This window comes from Ptychodera flava, chromosome 5 (assembly GCF_041260155.1).
Source record: "Ptychodera flava strain L36383 chromosome 5, AS_Pfla_20210202, whole genome shotgun sequence".
Lineage (NCBI taxonomy): Eukaryota > Metazoa > Hemichordata > Enteropneusta > Ptychoderidae > Ptychodera > Ptychodera flava.
The window spans coordinates 16,677,413-16,696,266 of NC_091932.1; the positions used below are offsets into that span (position 1 = coordinate 16,677,413).

Below are 18,854 nucleotides of genomic sequence, written 5' to 3' on the forward strand. Positions count from 1 at the left end.
TGATTGATGTAACAGAATTTATAGCTTCGGCACTGCACAGAGTTTGTCACTAAGTGGTTCATTATTGGGACACCAACACATTTTAACCTGGGTGTGACGTTTGACGCTGTCACTCCAAGGTCTTTGCATCTAACACACGTGATTGTCAGGAAGGAAACAGAAAATACCAGTTCATCAATGTAACGGTAAACTGAAAGGGCGTATTAGACGAGACTTTTAGGTGAGATTGAGTCAGAGGTGTGCTTTCAGAAGTCTATTTAAAAACAACTAGCTGGAATTTTTGTCATATTTTCCAGTGTTTTTCTTCTGTCTGTAAAATACGGTTCCAAGTTCGATACGGAACAAATGTTGAAATGTCTAATGTTCAGCTCATCACCACACTATGCATGTATGAAATGCAATGCCATTGTTGACAGCCGTAATCTCAGACCCTGCCAGAATAACACGGCACATTACACAAAGTACTGGTGTGTTGTCTTTTTAGGGTTAACACCCTGACTACATCAGACATGAAGGAAAAAAAGAACATGTAATTGTTTTCTGAACACAAAAATAGAAGAAAAAAAGTACAAAAAAAGTTGCAGCTACTTTTTCTTTAATGCTGCGCTAGTACATGAATTTCAATTTCAAAGCATTATGCTATTCACCCTTTTCCTGCCAGACAGTAATAACTGTATCACTTCCCCATCAGCAAAGTCAGTAAAAAGCGGTATTGAGCCAAAACATGACGTATTTTCACCCACTTGGCTAACCATCTTGACCTGGTGGTGAAATATGGACTTGGCAGGAAAAGGGTTAAGGTAGTACATGCCTCGAGATTGAAAAAAACCTTCAACATTTGCTCAAACTTCCCATAAGAAAACTTCAAACTATTTCCTTTCAAAACCAAGAATAAAAATCAGGTGTCACCGTGCAGAAGTTGGTACTAGAGAAACAAATTACCCAAATCACCGACATTTGAAATTCAAAATGGCCACCATACCTATTCTTGTTTGTGTAACTCTGCACGTATTGCACATGTAACACCTGTCAAAAGGAAATAACTGGGGAAATTTTGGAGAGACAAAAGCTTGCACTGCTGTTGTGTGTGGTTTTAAAGAGGTCAGTTTGATGCCATCACCGTATCTCACTATTAGTGCAAGATGCGAGGTATAATGATATTCAAATATGCAGATTACATTAATGAGCATTGTTTCGGTATTTAAATTCTATGCTAATGACCCTTAATCAATGTGGAATATTCATGTACCTCGGGATCTTGCATTGTATACTATCTCAAAGGTGAGGACAGCAGTAAATGTTCCTTGTAATCAGTTTGGTGTAGCTTTCCGGTTGGACTGGGTTTCACATGTAATCTATCCAAGTTTCACTTTTCAGCAATTACATACGTGTACAACCTGCCGAGTTTTAGCGATATAAAATGTCATGACCATTGCACACTTCTACTGTATGCTAAAAGAGCTTTCATTGTCGGCACTAGGTATTTCAAAATGGAAAATAAACAATCTAAAAATAATCAAACAAAATAATCTAGTGGGGCCTGTCCAATGATAAGCTTTCTTGTGAACAGAGAATTACAATCTCTATCATGTAGTTGGACTATCTGTAACACCTCTCTTTACACAGTGTGAGATTTCACTGTCATGTACAATCACAAAGCCCCGATTTTAATCATTCTTAATCACTGTGTAGTTGGAGCGTGCTGACAATATCGATGTCAACTTATTACAGTTTTGCTGTGCGACCAAAATTCAGACAACATCATTGCAGAGTACAATGCAGGGTACACGTACCTCACTACCAGTATCATACAGATACGTATTGACACACATTCGCAAATACCGGTACATCGTGACATTTCCAAATGGTTGCCCTGCTGGATTATTTAATGAGTCAGAGGTCAAGGGTCACTGGGTATCTGTATATAGGCAATAGCATACCACTGACTTTGACATACATACTTCCGATGATTTGTCCCTCTGCCAGAATTTCTTTCAATTTTCGTCCATTCAGCATAGCTTTATATATTTGATAATGGATATGTACATACTGTATGTGTTGAAATTATCAAATTTGACAAGAAATTCTATTTAGCCTTTTTCTAGTGGCTGACACATGTACATTGTATACCGGCACACTGGTGTCTTGGTTGTCCATTGTGGTGTACGCGTTTTTAATATTATTCTATCTACACTGACCACTTTGGGTACCTGTGTGCCAGTACAACATGTAGGCACTCAAATCAACAAGAAACAAGTACGCAACACGGCAAGAAATTTCTGACGTATTGTGGGCAGGTTTTCTGGCTAAGATTTCAATGGCAAGACAGATAAATAGTTTGGAAACCCTGCCATCTGTCCTGTAATGGGACTGAAATGTATTGCAGGGTTCGAAAATTTCACACAGCTACATGTAAAACAGCTTGAGTCTACATGCTCATGGTATATATACATGTACACATACACGTAATTGTAACATGGTCTCACTACATGGAGTGACTGTCATATTTTCTTTAACTGCCTCGTTAGGGGCTATACGTGTACATATACTTTTTCTCAACACATATTCTTACACAGCTTGAGAGAGTGCATTTTCATGATGGTTTCCCATCACATGGTGATCAGCTTCTGCATGAATGCTCTGACAAGAATTGTTACATATGATGTCAAAATGTCACAGACATACAGTGTACATGTACTTCAAATAGTTGCTGTGCTGCTTTGAACGTTCATGTGTACAACCACAGATGGGGATGCAACTCATGTTAAACAGGGTAGCACTGCCAAATGTGTTTTTTAGGGTACTTGTAAATCTGGTGTATCCGACTAGAAATCAAATGTAACAATAACAGTCCATTATAAGTGTATGCAGGCTATGTTAATTCATTGTCACGCTAAATAGTTGATGCTTCAAGATGGCTTTGGGGAATAGAACTTAACAAGAACTTGCAATCGATGAAAAAAAATAGTAAAATGTCATTAAAAGTTACAGCTTCATGTACTGGTCCTGTAAAGAAAAACAATGTCTCAATTTTGAAGAGGCTGATTCCGTGTGAAATTTCCGCCATACTTCCACATACAACTTTAGTATGACATGTACATATATCTACTGAATCTTTCCTAACTTCACAGTTCAGCATACATGTAAGTCAGAATACATCTCTAATGAGATCATATTATACGGTACACACTGTACAGTACGGTTTGTTTCAAAACATTTATTAAGACTCATAAGAGGTGGAAAATATAGTCAGATAATTATTTATTATTACTACTTTATTATTATGATCACTGTATGAACTTACAGTATCCACCTATATGCTTACACAGTCACTGTACCCACCTACACCGTACAGTACACTCATCAACAATAGCTTCCATTGCCACGTATGGTACAAGTATGCACGTATACTGACATACGTGGTGATAGCTAAAAATATTGACATACTGTACCAGTAACAAGATCACCAGTGACAGCTTTATGTATTTCCATGACATAAATTCATGATTGAACTTTTCACCCCTTCACCCTCGACCTGCCGTTTCCAATTACCGTCATTGATCCACACACAAACGCAAGTCACAAAATACGTCCGTACGGTTAAAAGAAAGCGCACATGCTCATAAAAAGTGATGATACCTGTGTGCATATAACCTGTTTATATTCTGAATTACCTCTTGAAAGCTGTCCTATTTATTGGTCATGAATGCTCCCCTAACCTTATTACTATAAAAAGCCGAAGATTTACGTCTCACGCTGTCCCATTTATTCCTGGCCCTGCTACAGACTGCAACAGAGATACTTGAGTACGTAAGACAGCTAAGGCGTAGTCTTACATTACACAGGCAATTATCAATATGAATGTCAAGGACAACCATCTCTCACAGAAATAGACCAGTTGAATTCCACTGCTCCAAACTGGGAGCTCAGACCTAAGTGCTTACGTGTTAAAAGGTAAAGATGAAGTGAAACTTTTGCAACAGTAAAAGGTCATTTGACATCATCAGTGAAGGGATGAGTTGATGACGGAGAGGGCAATGAACTTTTATTACATATTTGTACTAATATTCCCTTTAAACTAAACCTCCTAAGGGTTCTACTTCAGTCAGGGTAAAATCGCAAGACAGGTGCCCGTTACAAAAAAATGCTGTGAGTCACGTTCATAAAGCGCTATGACCAGCGATATCAAATTTGACATACAGTACAGGATGAAAACTTACAGTATAACATCAAGACTGCTGTAGCTGTACTTTTTGATAATATTTTAATCACTTTGAACTAAAAACAAGGAATTTCTTCTGCATCTCCCTGATGTATGTCAAAAAATATTAAGTATTAACTTCACAATCACAGTGTGTTGTGTCTGATACATAATATTGTATGATTGAAATTCAGTGGTCAGCAATGACATCGCACAATCACGAACACATACCGCTAAGTGTTGAAAAGTTGAACAATATGTATTTGGATATGAATTTGAGAGTAGGAATAGTAGACAGCTTACAATGCCAAACTGGACAAAAACACTGAAGTACTGTACATTAAAAGTTACGGCTAGTTCCCATTATAGGTCAAGCACACATAATGTACACAGTACATTGTACATATTGCAGGAATAGATTTAAAATCATATTCACTGACAAAGGCTGTGATAATAAATTGCAGTACACCACTGACCTATTCTAGCACACACACTGCTGAGTGTAATTACTGCTGACCAACACACTGGTGTCTGTGTACTCAGTTGAGAAACAAATAAAAGTTTAATGATCCAGCCATTCCTTCACTGAGCAGATCACATTGCAGCAGTATTAAAATTAAACGCACTCTACACCATGTGTACATCACACTTGTGAGCTACAATACACTTATTTGAGTTTGTTACATGTATGTACATCACCCTTGCGAGCTACATTTATTGGCTTTTTGAACAATTAACCCTTTGATGGCCAAAGTCAATTTTAGTAACCCTTATAAAATATACCTAAGTCAAATTTTGTCAGATTTTTGCCAAAATTTTGATAAAAAACTGTGGCCAATGAAATGTTGTGTTCATTTGGTCCAAAATTATCAGAAAAATTACAGAAAAGTTCATAAAAATTGGTAAAATGTTGCACTGAAATTTGGGTGGGAAAAAACACAGCAATCAAAGGGTTATTAACTTGCTGGAATGAGAGTCTCCAGAGAGAATACGACGTCGACCAAAGAGTTGTTATACATCATTTAAATGGTAATTATTTAATACACCGGAGCGATGTTCCCTTGACATTGTGATATAAATGAGGTCAATTTTATGTGACTGCAAACAATGTGACTCATTCTGACTAAATGCAAAATTGAGAAAGCACTTTCAACTTGATGATAGGAAAAAGTTTATTATAAAGAAAGAAAAGCAAAAAGACAAACAAACAAATGAATAAATAAATAAATGTCAGATTGAGTAATCAATGCTTGGGAAAGCAAAAAAGGTATATTGTGCTTGTATTTATAAGAAAACATGAATAAATTTTTTTTTATTTCAAAACGGGAAGACAGCTCCAGCTCAGAGTCCTGGTAGTGATATGATATGATATCTAATATTAAATGATTACAGAGTCAGAAACTGATACTGAGAAACAGCACTGTGGGTTATCACATTTCAGTATGAATTGCATCTATTTAATGTGGCAACTTTGCTCCGTCATACATACACATGGAGTTGGTAACAAAAGTAACTTTTACTATACTTCTTGCGGGAAAAATATTTTTGAAACAGCTCGTCTGTGCTTGGTACATGTAAAACGTCCACGCCTCTAGAGCCTGACAATAACAAGACACCATGTACCCCGATATAGATTATTATAGTCTAGATGACCAGTGAGAGGGGCAATTTTCAAAATAGTCAAGTGGGTGTATGTCATACGTGTGCTTGCCTAGAATTCAGCTGCAGTGTATTTAACTTGTGTCTGCATATTAGGATTTGCAGTCCGAGTCACAAAATGACAGGCTAGGCTACCGGTATATCATGGACGCTCTGGGATTACTTGTTTAATTTCGTATCATTATCAAACGTAACCTGTAATATAGGGTAATTATTATAGATAAGCCGTTTGACTCATCCTGTCGACGAACAGGTGTCACATCGGGCGTGTTATTAACTGTTCATCACAATATGTATCGATATAAATGATGACGTTCACCAAACATCATACCTCAGCGTTTTTGTGCGGTGAAGTATGATGGACGGTGCCATAAACGATGCGGCGTTCATCAATCATGCATCTTGTATAAACTGTCAGTGACAGAATAATCCAGCGCAGTGTGTGACTTACCCACGTTGGAAGAGATCCACGTTGTGAAATTTTCCAAGTTCCACCGAAAAGTCCAATGTTGCTTGAAGTTCGCCCATGGTGAGCAAACATAAGACGTGTTGGTAGATCTCCTGGAAACCGGCTAAAACATTTATGGCGGTTTTATCTACATGTACTGTCGTAACGTATGTATGTTGACTGTTGTAAACAAGAATCGCGACGACAAAACTAAAAATATTGGCAGCGGCGGTTGTGTGGCGCCAAAATTAGCTTCGAAAGCGGTGTTGGTTGCTCTCTTATTATTATTCCGGACCCAGTTTCGCTCGATAGTGAAGAGAGGGTGCGCTAACCGTAATACCGGTAAATTCTCTCATCTGCTTGCTGATAGGCACTCATTCACTACGGTGACTAACCTACAAGTCGCCATCTTGACCTTGGTTGCATGTGTCCTACCCATAACACACTGCGGAAACATCTACCATAGGTTGTGTTTGAGGGCGTCTACCAATACACCATTCTTTGGTTATTTCACGGTCCCTCCACAAAATATTGTGGAGGGACCGTGGTTATTTTAATAATTTCCAGCCGCAGTAATACTGCCAACGTGTTGTGGACCAGTTTGCGACGGCTAGCGTAACGACGATCGAAAAATTTGACATTGGTGAAACCTGTTAAAGTAACATTATAAACTCAATGAATGCTCCTCGAGGGAAAATATTAAGACCCACAAATTTTTACAATAAGCTTACTTTTCTGGTCTCAAGTTGTGCCAGTGGAGGCTTGAGCAAGAAAAAAAATTTGAAAATCGAAAATGTTATTTTTCTCCATAGAGTTGCGCGGTGGCCCATAATTTTTATTCGTGATTTTAAAAAAAGAATGGTTGAACGTTGACTAGGGGCAAGTTTGAGTAAGAGTTTAAGTCGTTCAGTTCCGAGGAGCATTAGGCTCCGGATTCGTGAAGAAACTAGATTCTAAGATTTCTAGACCATGCCGCCAAGACAACACAATTGACCGACGATTTGTACAAGATACCGATCGGAGCTTATACTGCACGCCAGTCTGAATTACATATAAATTAAAGAGCGTGGTTACGTCTGTTTTTCAAACCCTTATGAATCAAAAACATTCTTGGATTATCTAGAAATCTAACGATTCAACTAATCTATTCACAATCCCAGACACGCACCGAGTGCCTGTGGAGCTCTATTATCTGTAAGTTGAAAATTTTACAACACATTCGTCAAAACTTACTTTTACTTCTATTAAAGTGTAACGTTTTCCTATCAGGAGACAGGCAGTATTTCTTGATGATAATGATGATGATGATGATGATGATGATGATGATGATGAGGAGGAGGAGGAGGAGGAGGAGGAGGAAGATTATCATGAGGATGATGGAACAGGTTCAATTAAGAGCGACCTTCATCGTCATTGACCTTGATCGTCAAAAACAACTAAAATATCTTTTGTCGCAGTCGTGTATATTTCATATATGTTGTGACGCAGAAAACAATATCTTATATTGGCGCCTCATCACGTGATGTTGTGCTCTTTCAAATTTGTCATCGAGGAATTAACATTTTGTATTCACGATTATGATTCACATATTTTCGATATTTCATTCTCATATTTGAATTCAAATAAAACGTCAAATGGTTCCAAGGTTCCATCTTGATCTCGCATATGACGTTTTCAATCGCTCCAGTAAACAAGTTTGATCATGCATGGTTCCAGCAGTGAAACCTCTGTGGAATTTCCTCCAATTATCTTAAATTGAGGTGCAATGAACCCTAGGGACATACATATATTTGGAATTCAATTTTTTTTACGATACTTTTTTGGCGTACTTCTTCTCTACGATTATTTTGAATGCTAAGGAGCAAGTGATGTTTCACCGCCTTGCTCATGCGAAAATAGAAAATTTAAAAATTACTTCAAAATTAAATTTTGATTTCTTCATCTTTTCCCCCCATACACAGCGTCGGCAATCGTGTCGACACTTAGCGCCCTCTAGAGGTGAATTACTGAAGACAACTGGTGATGTCACAGACCGTTAAAAACCCTATCTGTGAATCAATAGTGAAATTGTAAACCATCAGCCCTGTTCCTTGATGCAAAATTCATCAATTATAAATTTTCTTATGTTTCATGTTTTATATTCAAAAAACAGCTTTGCAACCTGATGTGTTAATTATCGTCACAGTGTCAATCCAACGCCAATAATCGACCCACGTTTCCCGTATTGCCCACACAAGGTGGCGTCCTTTACAGCTCCTAAGTAGGACTCTTTCCAAATGAAATCATTGTTCTCTCATTAATTTGGAAAAAAATGTATATTTATCCGAAAATTGAGATTGTATTTTGGAAATTGTACGCGCAAGAACTGCAAAAATGCAATTTAATAGGTGACTGCCAATGCAAGAATGAAAAATAGAAAAGACATCGACGCTTCAGACTACAAACTTCAACAAAACCAACGCATGCAACACTGACAAAAGTTGTCCGCTTGATTCTAGCAGCAGTGCATTGTCGGATGTCGCGCGCGTGACGCTATATTTAGTAACAAACCTGCAGCCGCGAAACAGCCTTATATAGTAAACAGTCACCGATCGGTTCTAGCTAAAATACTGATACACATAAATATTTTTAGTACTTTTCATGACAGAATTGTCTCACGATGGTTGGACGGCTGTGAACAGTTACGAAAAGAGAATTTTACTCTGTCTGTATCAATGTTTAGTGCATGTTAACACTATTTGTTTAGCATTTATACTTACATAAAATGTCAAATATGTAATAATGGTAATTTATGAAGAGCAAACTGTTATGACTCCCTAATGTGTGTCATTAATCACCTAATATAGTAATTACAAATATCAAACGAGCCGATCTTCCGTTGTACGACTTCAAGATACACCAAAAGCTGTGTCAATAGAATGCAGGTATGTCAGGCAAGCAGGTAGGTAGGTAGGTAGGTAGGTGTAGTGTTCAAGTATGATCTAGCCTTATACTTTATGTGATTGTTATATGTATGACGTAATGCTACATACGGGTCATTAGAATAAAGTGTGATATCGAGGCGGAGGTTTTACCACGAGGCCATAAGACGTGCCATACTTACTGTCTGAGTAGTCAGTTATTTCTCTACCTACCAACTCACTATTCTATATTGGCGACGAGGACGGGATGACATGGAAAGTCTACCATCAATGCCAGCTTTCCCTGTTCATTCAGACCCAACGACCACAAGCACCAGATGGAAGAAATATCTGAGTCGGGTGGAAAACGCGTTCATCGCATTCAATATTACTGATGACAAGCGACAACGTGCATTACTACTGCACTGGGCTGGTGAGGAAGTTTCCGAACTCTTTGATACGTTACCAGAAACTGGAACTGATTTCGAAACAGCAAAATCAAAGCTCACATCATATTTTTCGCCAAAAATAACATAGAATATGAGTGATTTGTCTTCAGAGACACGATGCAAAACAGTGGCGAATCGATTGATGCGTATCATACTCGTCTGCAACGTTTTGCAAACACATGTGACTTCACAAATAAGGACCAAGAGGTCAAGTCGCAAATAATACGAGGGTGTACTTCAGCTCGCCTAAGACGTCGTGCCCTAAGGGAGGAGACGACACTTGAAAATTTACTTAGCATAGCTCGTTCATTTGAAGTGTCAGAAGTTCAAGCTAGTGGGATGGAAGAGAAATCAACAAAAAATACTGTAACCGACACAGCCACGGTAAACGCAGTAAGAAAACAGCGCCATCAACGGTGGAAACCGAATAAACAAAAGCAAGTGCCAACGCCACCAATGAAGTCGTCAACTTGCTATAACTGTGGAGGCAGCTATCCACATGAATCGGTCTGCCCGGCAAAAGGCAAGTCATGCAGGAAATGTAATAAACTTAACCATTTTTCCAGATGCTGCCGTTCAAGGGTAAAACAAAGAAGTCAGAAAAAGGGGAAAATGTCAAAGCTGTATACACACAAGTGGAGAGTTCAGAAGATGAGTACTGCTTCACTGTACAACAGACAAATGGAAATAGACCTAGAGTAATGATACACATAGGTGAAACAGAAGTAGGTTCTCTTATTGATACAGGGTCTACCGTAAACATTATGAGTATGGATACATACAATACCCTGAACAATAAGCCCAAGTTACAGAGAGACGACAGCAGCAACGTCTATGCCTACTGCAGCAGCAAACCATTAAACATAAATGGTTCTTTCCAAGCTAAAATAAAGTACAAACTTCATGACACTAAGGCTAAGTTTCTTGTTACTGACAAGCCAGCAGATACGCTACTAGATTACGATACAGCATCAAAACTAGGCTTGGTTTACATTGCAAACCAAATATCACCGGGCACTTCACGCTGTGATCGAATTGTAGCTGAGTACGAAGATAGGTTTCATGGCATTGGTAAGCTGAAAGAGATACAATGTAAACTACATGAAGACAAAACAGTACAACCTGTAGTACAACCACACCGGAGAGTCCCATTCCATGTTCGTAAAAAGACTGAACAAGAATTGGAAAAACTACTGAAACTGGACATCATTGAGCGTGTTGGGGATGAACCAACCCCGTGGGTGTCACCAATAACAGTGGTTGAGAAACCAAACAAACCAGAAGAGATCAGAATATGCGTCGATATGCGCGCACTAAATAAGGCCATACAGAGGGAACGTCACATCACACCTACCTTAGACGATGTAATTGCTGACCTGAATGGGGCTACTGTATTCTCCAAGCTTGATTTGAATGCAGGCTATCACCAGATTGAGTTAGCACCAGAGTCTCGTCACTTGACTGTATTTTCAACACACAAAGGACTATACAGATACAAGAGATTGAATTTTGGGGTATGCTCAGCAGCGGAGAAATTCCAGAATATTATAAGCTCGACACTTCAGGGCCTGAATGGTGTGCTCAACATAAGTGATGACATTCTGGTCTATGGTCAAGGTCAAGAAAACCATGATACTAACCTTGAAGCATGTATGAAGCGAATACGTGAGAGAAACTTAACACTGAATTGGCAGAAATCTAAGGTCAGCAAGAGCACTGTAGTGTTCTATGGCCATGTATTCGGAGGTGGAGGAGTGTCTCCAGATCCAAAGAAGGTTGAAGCACTGTAAGAAGCATCAGAACCACAGAGTGTAGCAGAAGAAAAGAGCCTACTTGGCATGGCCAACTACTGTGGGAAATTCATTCCGAATTTGGCAACTATATCAGAACCATTGCGTGAACTGACAAAGAAAGATACGCCTTGGCAATGGGGCAAACACCAACAACAAGCACTCAAACAGATAAAAGAAGAGATCACAAGCAACTGTGAGATGGCATATATTGATCCACAGAAATGCACAGAGCTACTGGTAGATGCCAGTCCCGTTGGACTTGGTGTAATCCTGACTCAACGGGATGGTAAGGGTGATGTTTCGGTAATCACACTTGCTAGCCGATCACTGACAGAAGTAGAACAGCGCTTCTCACAAATAGAACGTGAAGCTCTAGCAATAACATGGGGAATTCTTCATTTCCACCTATACCTGTATGGGCATAGCTTCAATGTTATATCAGACCACATGCCGCTGGTACCACTATTTAATACACCAACTGCAAAGGCACCAGCCAGAATAGAGCGTTGGATTCTCAAGTTGCAACAGTACAACTTCAAGGTGATATACCACCCTGGTAAATTCAATCCCGCAGACTACATGTCTCGCCATCCGCTATCATATACCAGACCCAGCAGTAGAGAGCAACGGGTTGCGGATGAGCACATCAATGTTGTAGTACAGCATGCTACACCTAAAACCATACAGCTAGAAGATGTACAAGAAGCAACAATGTGTGATCGTGTTCTACAGTCATGCATACAGCCATACAGACTGGTAATTGGCACAAAGTAAAGTTACAAAGCATGAGCACTAAAGAAAGAAATGCTTTACACAGTCTCTACTTGGTACGAGATGAGCTCAGTGCGTTACCATCACATGATCTAATACTTCGGGAAAGACGTATTATTATCCCTGAGTCACTACAGCAACAAATCGTTGATATTGCACATGAGGGCACCAAGGCATCGTGAAAACAAAACAGCTCCTTAGAGAGAAAGTTTGGTTCCCTGGAATTGACAACTTGGTACAGAAAACAATCGATATGTGTATTCCTTGTCAGGCAACCACTGTGGAAAACAAGCGAGAACCACTACAAATGTCAGAATTACCAACTGGTCCATGGGAGGAGGTCAGTATCGACTTCAGTGACCTGCCAAATGGTAAATATCTTCTTGTGATAACAGACGACTACAGTCGATATCCTGTTGTTGAAATCATCCACTCCACATCAGCAGCAGCAGTAATGCCTAAAGTGGACAGTATATTCGCACTATTTGGAATACCTAGAATTGTCCGTTCTGATAATGGTCCACCATTCTCAGGTAAAGAGTTCACAGCTTTTGCCAAAGACTTAGGCTTCAAGCATCGCAAAATAACACCCAGGTGGCCTCGCGCTAACGGGGAAGTAGAAAGATTCATGCGGACCATTAAGAAAATCTATCGTACATCACACGTCGAAGGAAAGAGCATGGCGTCAGCAGCTTTATCGTTTTCTACGCAACTATAGGGCAACACCGCATTCCACGACAGGTGTACCACCAGCTACATTACTATTTGGTAGACCAATGAGAACAAGACTACCAGAATATACTACACAGCAGAAGGATGATAGAAATCTACGCCTTCGTGATAAAGAAAGAAAAGCAAGTATGAAGTGCTACGCAGATAATCGTGAAAACATCCAGAAGAATCCAGTTAATGTGGGTGACACGGTCCTAGTCAAGCGAGATGGACACGTTAAGAAAGAGGTAACTCCATACTTAACACAACCATACCGTGTAATGGATACCAAAGGCTCCATGGTAACCGCCTTGAAAGGTGACCATACAATAACTCGAAACTCATCTCAGTTTAAGATCCTAAAAGGAGAGCATAAGGTCAAAGCAGATGACACTGATCAAGTAGGAATCGCTGAAGACTTGGAACTTGGTGATGTAGACACATCTTCATCGTCACCTGATTCATTTATGAGTATTCAACACAGCAGCCGTCCACAACGTCATCGCAGACCACCCTCCTATCTGAAGGATTATGTGAGATATGTACAGGTAGATGCTGAGGATCTACCTAAGGGGTGAAGTGCTAGTAACCTCTCCCCCTCATAGTGTTCATAGACAAGTTGTGTTTTTGGCACTTAATTTTTGTGTATTGATAACATATCAATGAGCCATATCATTTGAACACTTGTTTAAGACAGACACGTTTGGTTGATAGCTTATTCTTTATTCAAGATGTTTGTGTTTGAAATTGGCATTCCGGACATATGGCACAGAGACAGTTTAAAATGAACAGTGACATGCTCTATCTATTTTCGTGGGAAGGGATGTAGTGTTCAAGTATGATCTAGCCTTATACTTTATGTGATTGTTATATGTATGACGTAATGCTACATACGGGTCATTAGAATAAGTGTGATATCGAGGCGGAGGTTTTACCACGAGGCCATAAGACGTGCCATACTTACTGTCTGAGTAGTCGTTATTTCTCTACCTACCAACTCACTATTCTATAGTAGGTAGGTAGGTAGGTAGGTAGGCAGGTGGGTGGGTGGATGAGTGGGTGGGTGGATTGGTAGGTAGGTAGTTAGGTAGGTATTGAGCATATCATTAATCTCAATAATTCAAGGTTCATAGTGACACGATATGATATTAGTAATGTTGCCTAGACTAGCCTTATTCATTCACTTCTAGGTCGGACAAGTTAATTATCTATGAATGGTACAAACGAACTTGGAAGTTCAAATGTTGATTAGTTCTGTGGGCCAGGAGATCAGTTAGCCACAAAATACAGCACTCTTTCTCATAACGTTTCTTTTTTAAGCAAAATTTTGGCGCTGGTCAGGCTTTTCTACCGAATTTCTAAGTCAAGGTCTGAATCTGTACATGTACTTCTGCGTACTAACCATGAAAAGATACCGGAGCTGTTATAGTATTCTAAATATTTTGTAGCACTGTACACAATTCTTACAGTCATAGCATTTGGCAAGGCATTTGCCTTACGTTTCCCCGTCGTCAAGTTTTGTTCCACAACTGCAGAGAATTAGATGCAGTATTATTAAATAAATTCGCGTAGAGGCCAAAAACAGAAGTTCCTGACTCCCACCGTATAGAACGACCTCATTAAATATAGCTAAATACAAACGTCAAAATATACATTTTCTACCAACAGATGATTCACGAGTGCCAGTGTGAAATCAAAGGTCATACAGGTGTCAAAATTCTTCATCATATCAACGTTTCTTCCATCAAAAGTCTAAATGAGGCGAAGAAGGGGATAAAACCGCGATACAATGCAGTGAACCCCCCCCGCTATGTCAGAACAAAAATCATAACTGATATCTACATGATGCCATAAAGAGATATGTACATGAAATTTTGTCGTCATCGCACCACGTTCTCATTTATGTGTCCACATTAAAGGTATACTTTCACCTGTTCCAATTTTGCCACAGTTACCATGGAAAGAGAAAATCTAACCAATCACAGATTTTAAGCGGGTGGCCGCTTTTTAAAAACAGAGCCGTCACATGGGCATTTTGAATACCAAGGAAAGCCCCTTTGACCATATATGGGCATATTTAGATTACAGGTGACTGTATACCTTTAAGATTAATGGCATATTAGAGTCACTACTGTTCCCTAATGTTATTGGCAAGACAAAGAGGCATTGGCAAGACAGTAAGAATACTTCGTCAGTCATTGTCTTTGCATTTCCCGTATAATACACACAGCTCTTTGCTGTTGCCATCTTATCTTTTGAGATACAGTACCTGAGTACGGTACATGGAAGTAATCTTTTGTGTGATTTCCGTGGACCATTTAAATTTTGCCACTCGACGAATCGTTCAGAAAAAAAAAGCACAGAGAAAAACTCCTATCACAGAATTTACATTTGCTAGGTTCTTTCCCAGAGAAATAAAAAACTTGCCATATTATCGTAAAATCTAGTATACTGATGTGTCATCATTGAATGTACTTTTCGAAATGACTTCACTAAGAGTTGCTTTATGTGAGAAATGTCAAGATATTGACAATATCACAAACTAAGGTACGTTCTTGCATTTCTATACACAAGTCGATGAGTTCATGTTCATATTGCTAGACCCATTTGTCGTCCCCAGTCTAGGGACCTCGAAGCATACATAGCGTATATCGTAACCGAAAAGAGGTCCCAGACGAGATCGTCCCTGGCCTCAATCCTTTCACCTCCCATGGTTGGATGTTAGCCCTTGTAGTCGATGGTGATTGTGGACCTATCTATAGGGCGATGGGGTGAATTGGTGTAGAGTGCTTGTCAAGGGGATTCTGATGATGTATTTTGGTAACACGAATCAACATGGCGACGAGTAAATATGTCAAGTGACTTCTCTCTTCTCACAAAAGTGACAATAAAATAATCTCACTTCGATTCGAGTCTATCCCTTCATTCAGCTATGCACAGATAATGAGATCACCCTTAGAGCGTGAAAGATCTGCAATAACGGCGAACTTACAACAACTGTCTTTGTATACTTTCTCCTTTTTAACAAAAGTATCAGAAATAGACCAAATTCTATACATTTATAATAAGCTACAGTAACTCCCAACAACTTTCTAAACTCTAGGGGGAAAAATTAAATTTTGGATTTTCGAAAAACTAAGACGGTGAAAGTTTTTCTTTCTCAATGAGCTTTAAAATGAGCCCCAACACGAGGTAGATCAGAAATTTGAGAAACCAAATATCTGTCCACAAGGTGCGTTCTACCTTAAAGGCCAAAAACTGTAACTTTTGAAGAATGTTTCGTTATTTTTCTTTCGTATATCAAGTACCAGTTTTTGTTCTACTCTCGAAAGAATGTTGAAGCATTCACTATGGGTATTTAGCTCGTCAACTCAGCGTCTGCACGCTTAAAATGCACTGTTATTGTTTATGTTTGAAATCTAATCTTGACAAGAATTCATTGTCATCAATAACAACAGCAGTTTACCCATGTACAGGCTGAGTTGACAAGCCTAACACTTTGTATCTCTACATACTGGTGGTTCGATTGGGATGGGGTACAGCAAGAAACTGTAGTCGGCATTAAAAACAAAAGAAGTATTGATCAATTAATTAAAATATATAGCCATAAGCCGAACTCAGCGGCGACGATACTTCGATCATTACTCGTACTTGAGGGGGCGAGTAGAATATTACAAAACGATAATTACATAGGTAATACGATATTTCCATTCAATAGCTTACGCACGATGCGTTTCTTTTGCTTAATGAAAGAACTTGCACACAAGAGAATTTCGGTTACCCTGTTGTTTGTCAAGTCAGTTATATTAATTACAGGGTTAGCTGTCATTTTCTGTAAATTTCATTAAAATTTTAATATCATAATTCGATGTACTCGGCTTCAAGAGCGTTGGACCAATGGGCGCCCTTCGTTGTGGCTTGCGGGGATGACGTCACTCTCGCCCAGTGAAGTGTATTATTCCCGCTCTTTGAAGTGTGGAAGGTAGTTGTTCACAGACGATCTGCGGGTGGCACGTTTGCAGTATCATATCATTTTAAGTAATCAGTCACGTAGTCTTTGCGCTGTCAGAATTCGTCGACATCGAGGAGGGGGGCTCCTTCGGTCGATCGGAGGGTCCGAGATCCGAGAGCTTAAAAGTTGCTTGTCACGTGACTTTTTTCATCCATCCCTAACACCATTCTTAGCGGAACTCTGATAACCCGATCACTTGTCCGCAGACATGGAAACGCTGCCTCAGTTCTCGTCGGTGACCTCCAAAAACGAGAAGAACTCCGAACTTGAGAACCTATTCCTGAGCGCCGCCGAGAGAGGCGAGAAGAACGCCTTGATGCTGTCCCTAGGCTACCTGGACCTGTTTGATGTAAACTGTGTTGATGGCGAGGGCAAAAGCGCAGTGAGGCTGGCCATTGAAAACCGTAATTTAGGTATGTACGAATTGGATTTTCGGAAAAATAACGCGTAAATTTATCTCTTTTCCTTTGAGTCTCCGTGAGCAGAAAAAAATACGAATTTATAACAGTTTCAACATACCAATTCGATTTTTCGAAATCATGTTACTAGACACATTTTCCAACTTTGACTTGTATATATTAAACCTTATGTTTCAATTTAATTTCATCGCGAAAATTTATATAAAACATGTCTTGATGCCTGTCAAAATAGCAGGAATGTAACGGCACTTATGCAAATATTTCACGATGTCACTTACGCTTTGACATAAAATTTATCAAAATGTCGTTTATGTTTTGGCGAAAATAACAAAAGACCCATTAGTATCCTACGAGTTTGAATTTTTGTTCAGCATTGAATGAAGCAGATCGTGTCTGACAAGAGTAAAAGAATGCAACAAGAGGCGGGCTAAGATTTTCGCATAGGCCCGGCAAACGAAATTCGTTCCCGAAACAAAACCCGTTTTTCTTGAATCGAAAGTTTAATGGTGCATGTGAAGTGTTGACACCTGATAGAATGTACAAGGTACTGTTTTGTAAAGCCATTGAATTAGAAATGTAACCGTACGACTTTGTCAAGTTAATGGCACACTGGACGGACTTAAGTGATCAAAATGTATATCAAAGATGGACTTTAAGTTGAATTGAAACACAAGAGAAAATGTTAAGATCGTCAATTGAACAGAATTGTCAGACCTGAAACCTTCCTTTATCGGAAACGCATTTCGCTTTGTAAGTTTCAGCTGCATTTGAGACGGTCCCTCGATGATTCAGTTCTACGGTACATCGAACATAAACTGTAGTCAAATTAAAATGTATTCTGAAGTTTATTGTTTACAGTACTTTAAATATATATATATATATATATATATATATATATATATATATATATATATATATATATATATATATATATATATAAATATGTATATAGATATATAAAGATGCGGATATAACCTTGTTACTACTTCCAATCTTCAAGATACAAAATTACACAAAGGACTGTATACATATTACATACACATGTATGCACACACTCACACATATATACATACAGACACCCATACCACATCCTCACATACATAATATCCCAATATATATATATATATATATATATATATATATATATATATATATATATATATATATATATATATATAATATTTGTCTTCGTGGCCTTGTATCTTGTATCTTTTACTGTACATCTGCTACATCTACTGGTAGATACTTATAAACAGTGAATTTCACCTGTTGTCTATAGTATTCTTCATATACGGTAACAACCATTCCTGTCATAAATTTAATTCACATGCCTCATTTTTACAAAGAGATGCAATTATCTTCAAGGGTGAAGTCAACCGTAGCTGTTATTGAGTGCAACCCTGTGGTCGTTAAACAGTCTTATCATCTCAGTACTGAAGCATAAATTCGCTTTTCTGAAAGCCATTTTATTAATGATTGTGTGCATATAAT

The 18,854-nt window shown here is 38.8% G+C and overlaps 3 protein-coding genes across 3 annotated transcripts in view; 2 read left to right on the forward strand and 1 right to left on the reverse strand.

Moving 5' to 3' along the window:
• Window positions 1–6,730, reverse strand: part of LOC139133148 (protein FAM135A-like) — a 71,653-nt gene extending 64,923 nt beyond the window's left edge. The window contains exon 1 of the mRNA XM_070699575.1: window positions 6,312–6,730. Within this exon, the coding sequence (XP_070555676.1) occupies window positions 6,312–6,388 (77 nt within the window). The 5' untranslated portion in view covers window positions 6,389–6,730. The remainder of the gene's footprint in view (window positions 1–6,311) is intronic.
• Window positions 6,731–11,495: 4,765 nt separating this feature from the next.
• Window positions 11,496–13,510, forward strand: LOC139132732 (uncharacterized). Its single transcript, XM_070699000.1, has 3 exons — window positions 11,496–12,206; window positions 12,493–12,754; window positions 12,963–13,510. Exons 1-3 carry the CDS (start codon window positions 11,496–11,498, stop codon window positions 13,508–13,510), a joined length of 1,521 nt encoding a protein of 506 aa, XP_070555101.1.
• Window positions 13,511–16,931: 3,421 nt separating this feature from the next.
• LOC139133149 (short transient receptor potential channel 7-like) overlaps window positions 16,932–18,854 on the forward strand; it is a 32,416-nt gene continuing 30,493 nt past the window's right edge. The window contains exon 1 of the mRNA XM_070699576.1: window positions 16,932–17,357. Within this exon, the coding sequence (XP_070555677.1) occupies window positions 17,153–17,357 (205 nt within the window). The 5' untranslated portion in view covers window positions 16,932–17,152. The remainder of the gene's footprint in view (window positions 17,358–18,854) is intronic.

What these genes read in the sequence shown, in the direction of transcription:
- LOC139132732 (XM_070699000.1), top strand. Translation starts at nt 11,496, where the DNA reads ATGGCCAACTACTGTGGGAAATTCATTCCGAATTTGGCAACTATATCA. An exon ending in GCATACAGCCATACAGACTG is followed by an intron (nt 12,207 to 12,492) that starts GTAATTGGCACA and finishes ATTCCTTGTCAG; the next exon opens with GCAACCACTGTGGAAAACAA. An exon ending in TAATGGTCCACCATTCTCAG is followed by an intron (nt 12,755 to 12,962) that starts GTAAAGAGTTCA and finishes ATTCCACGACAG; the next exon opens with GTGTACCACCAGCTACATTA.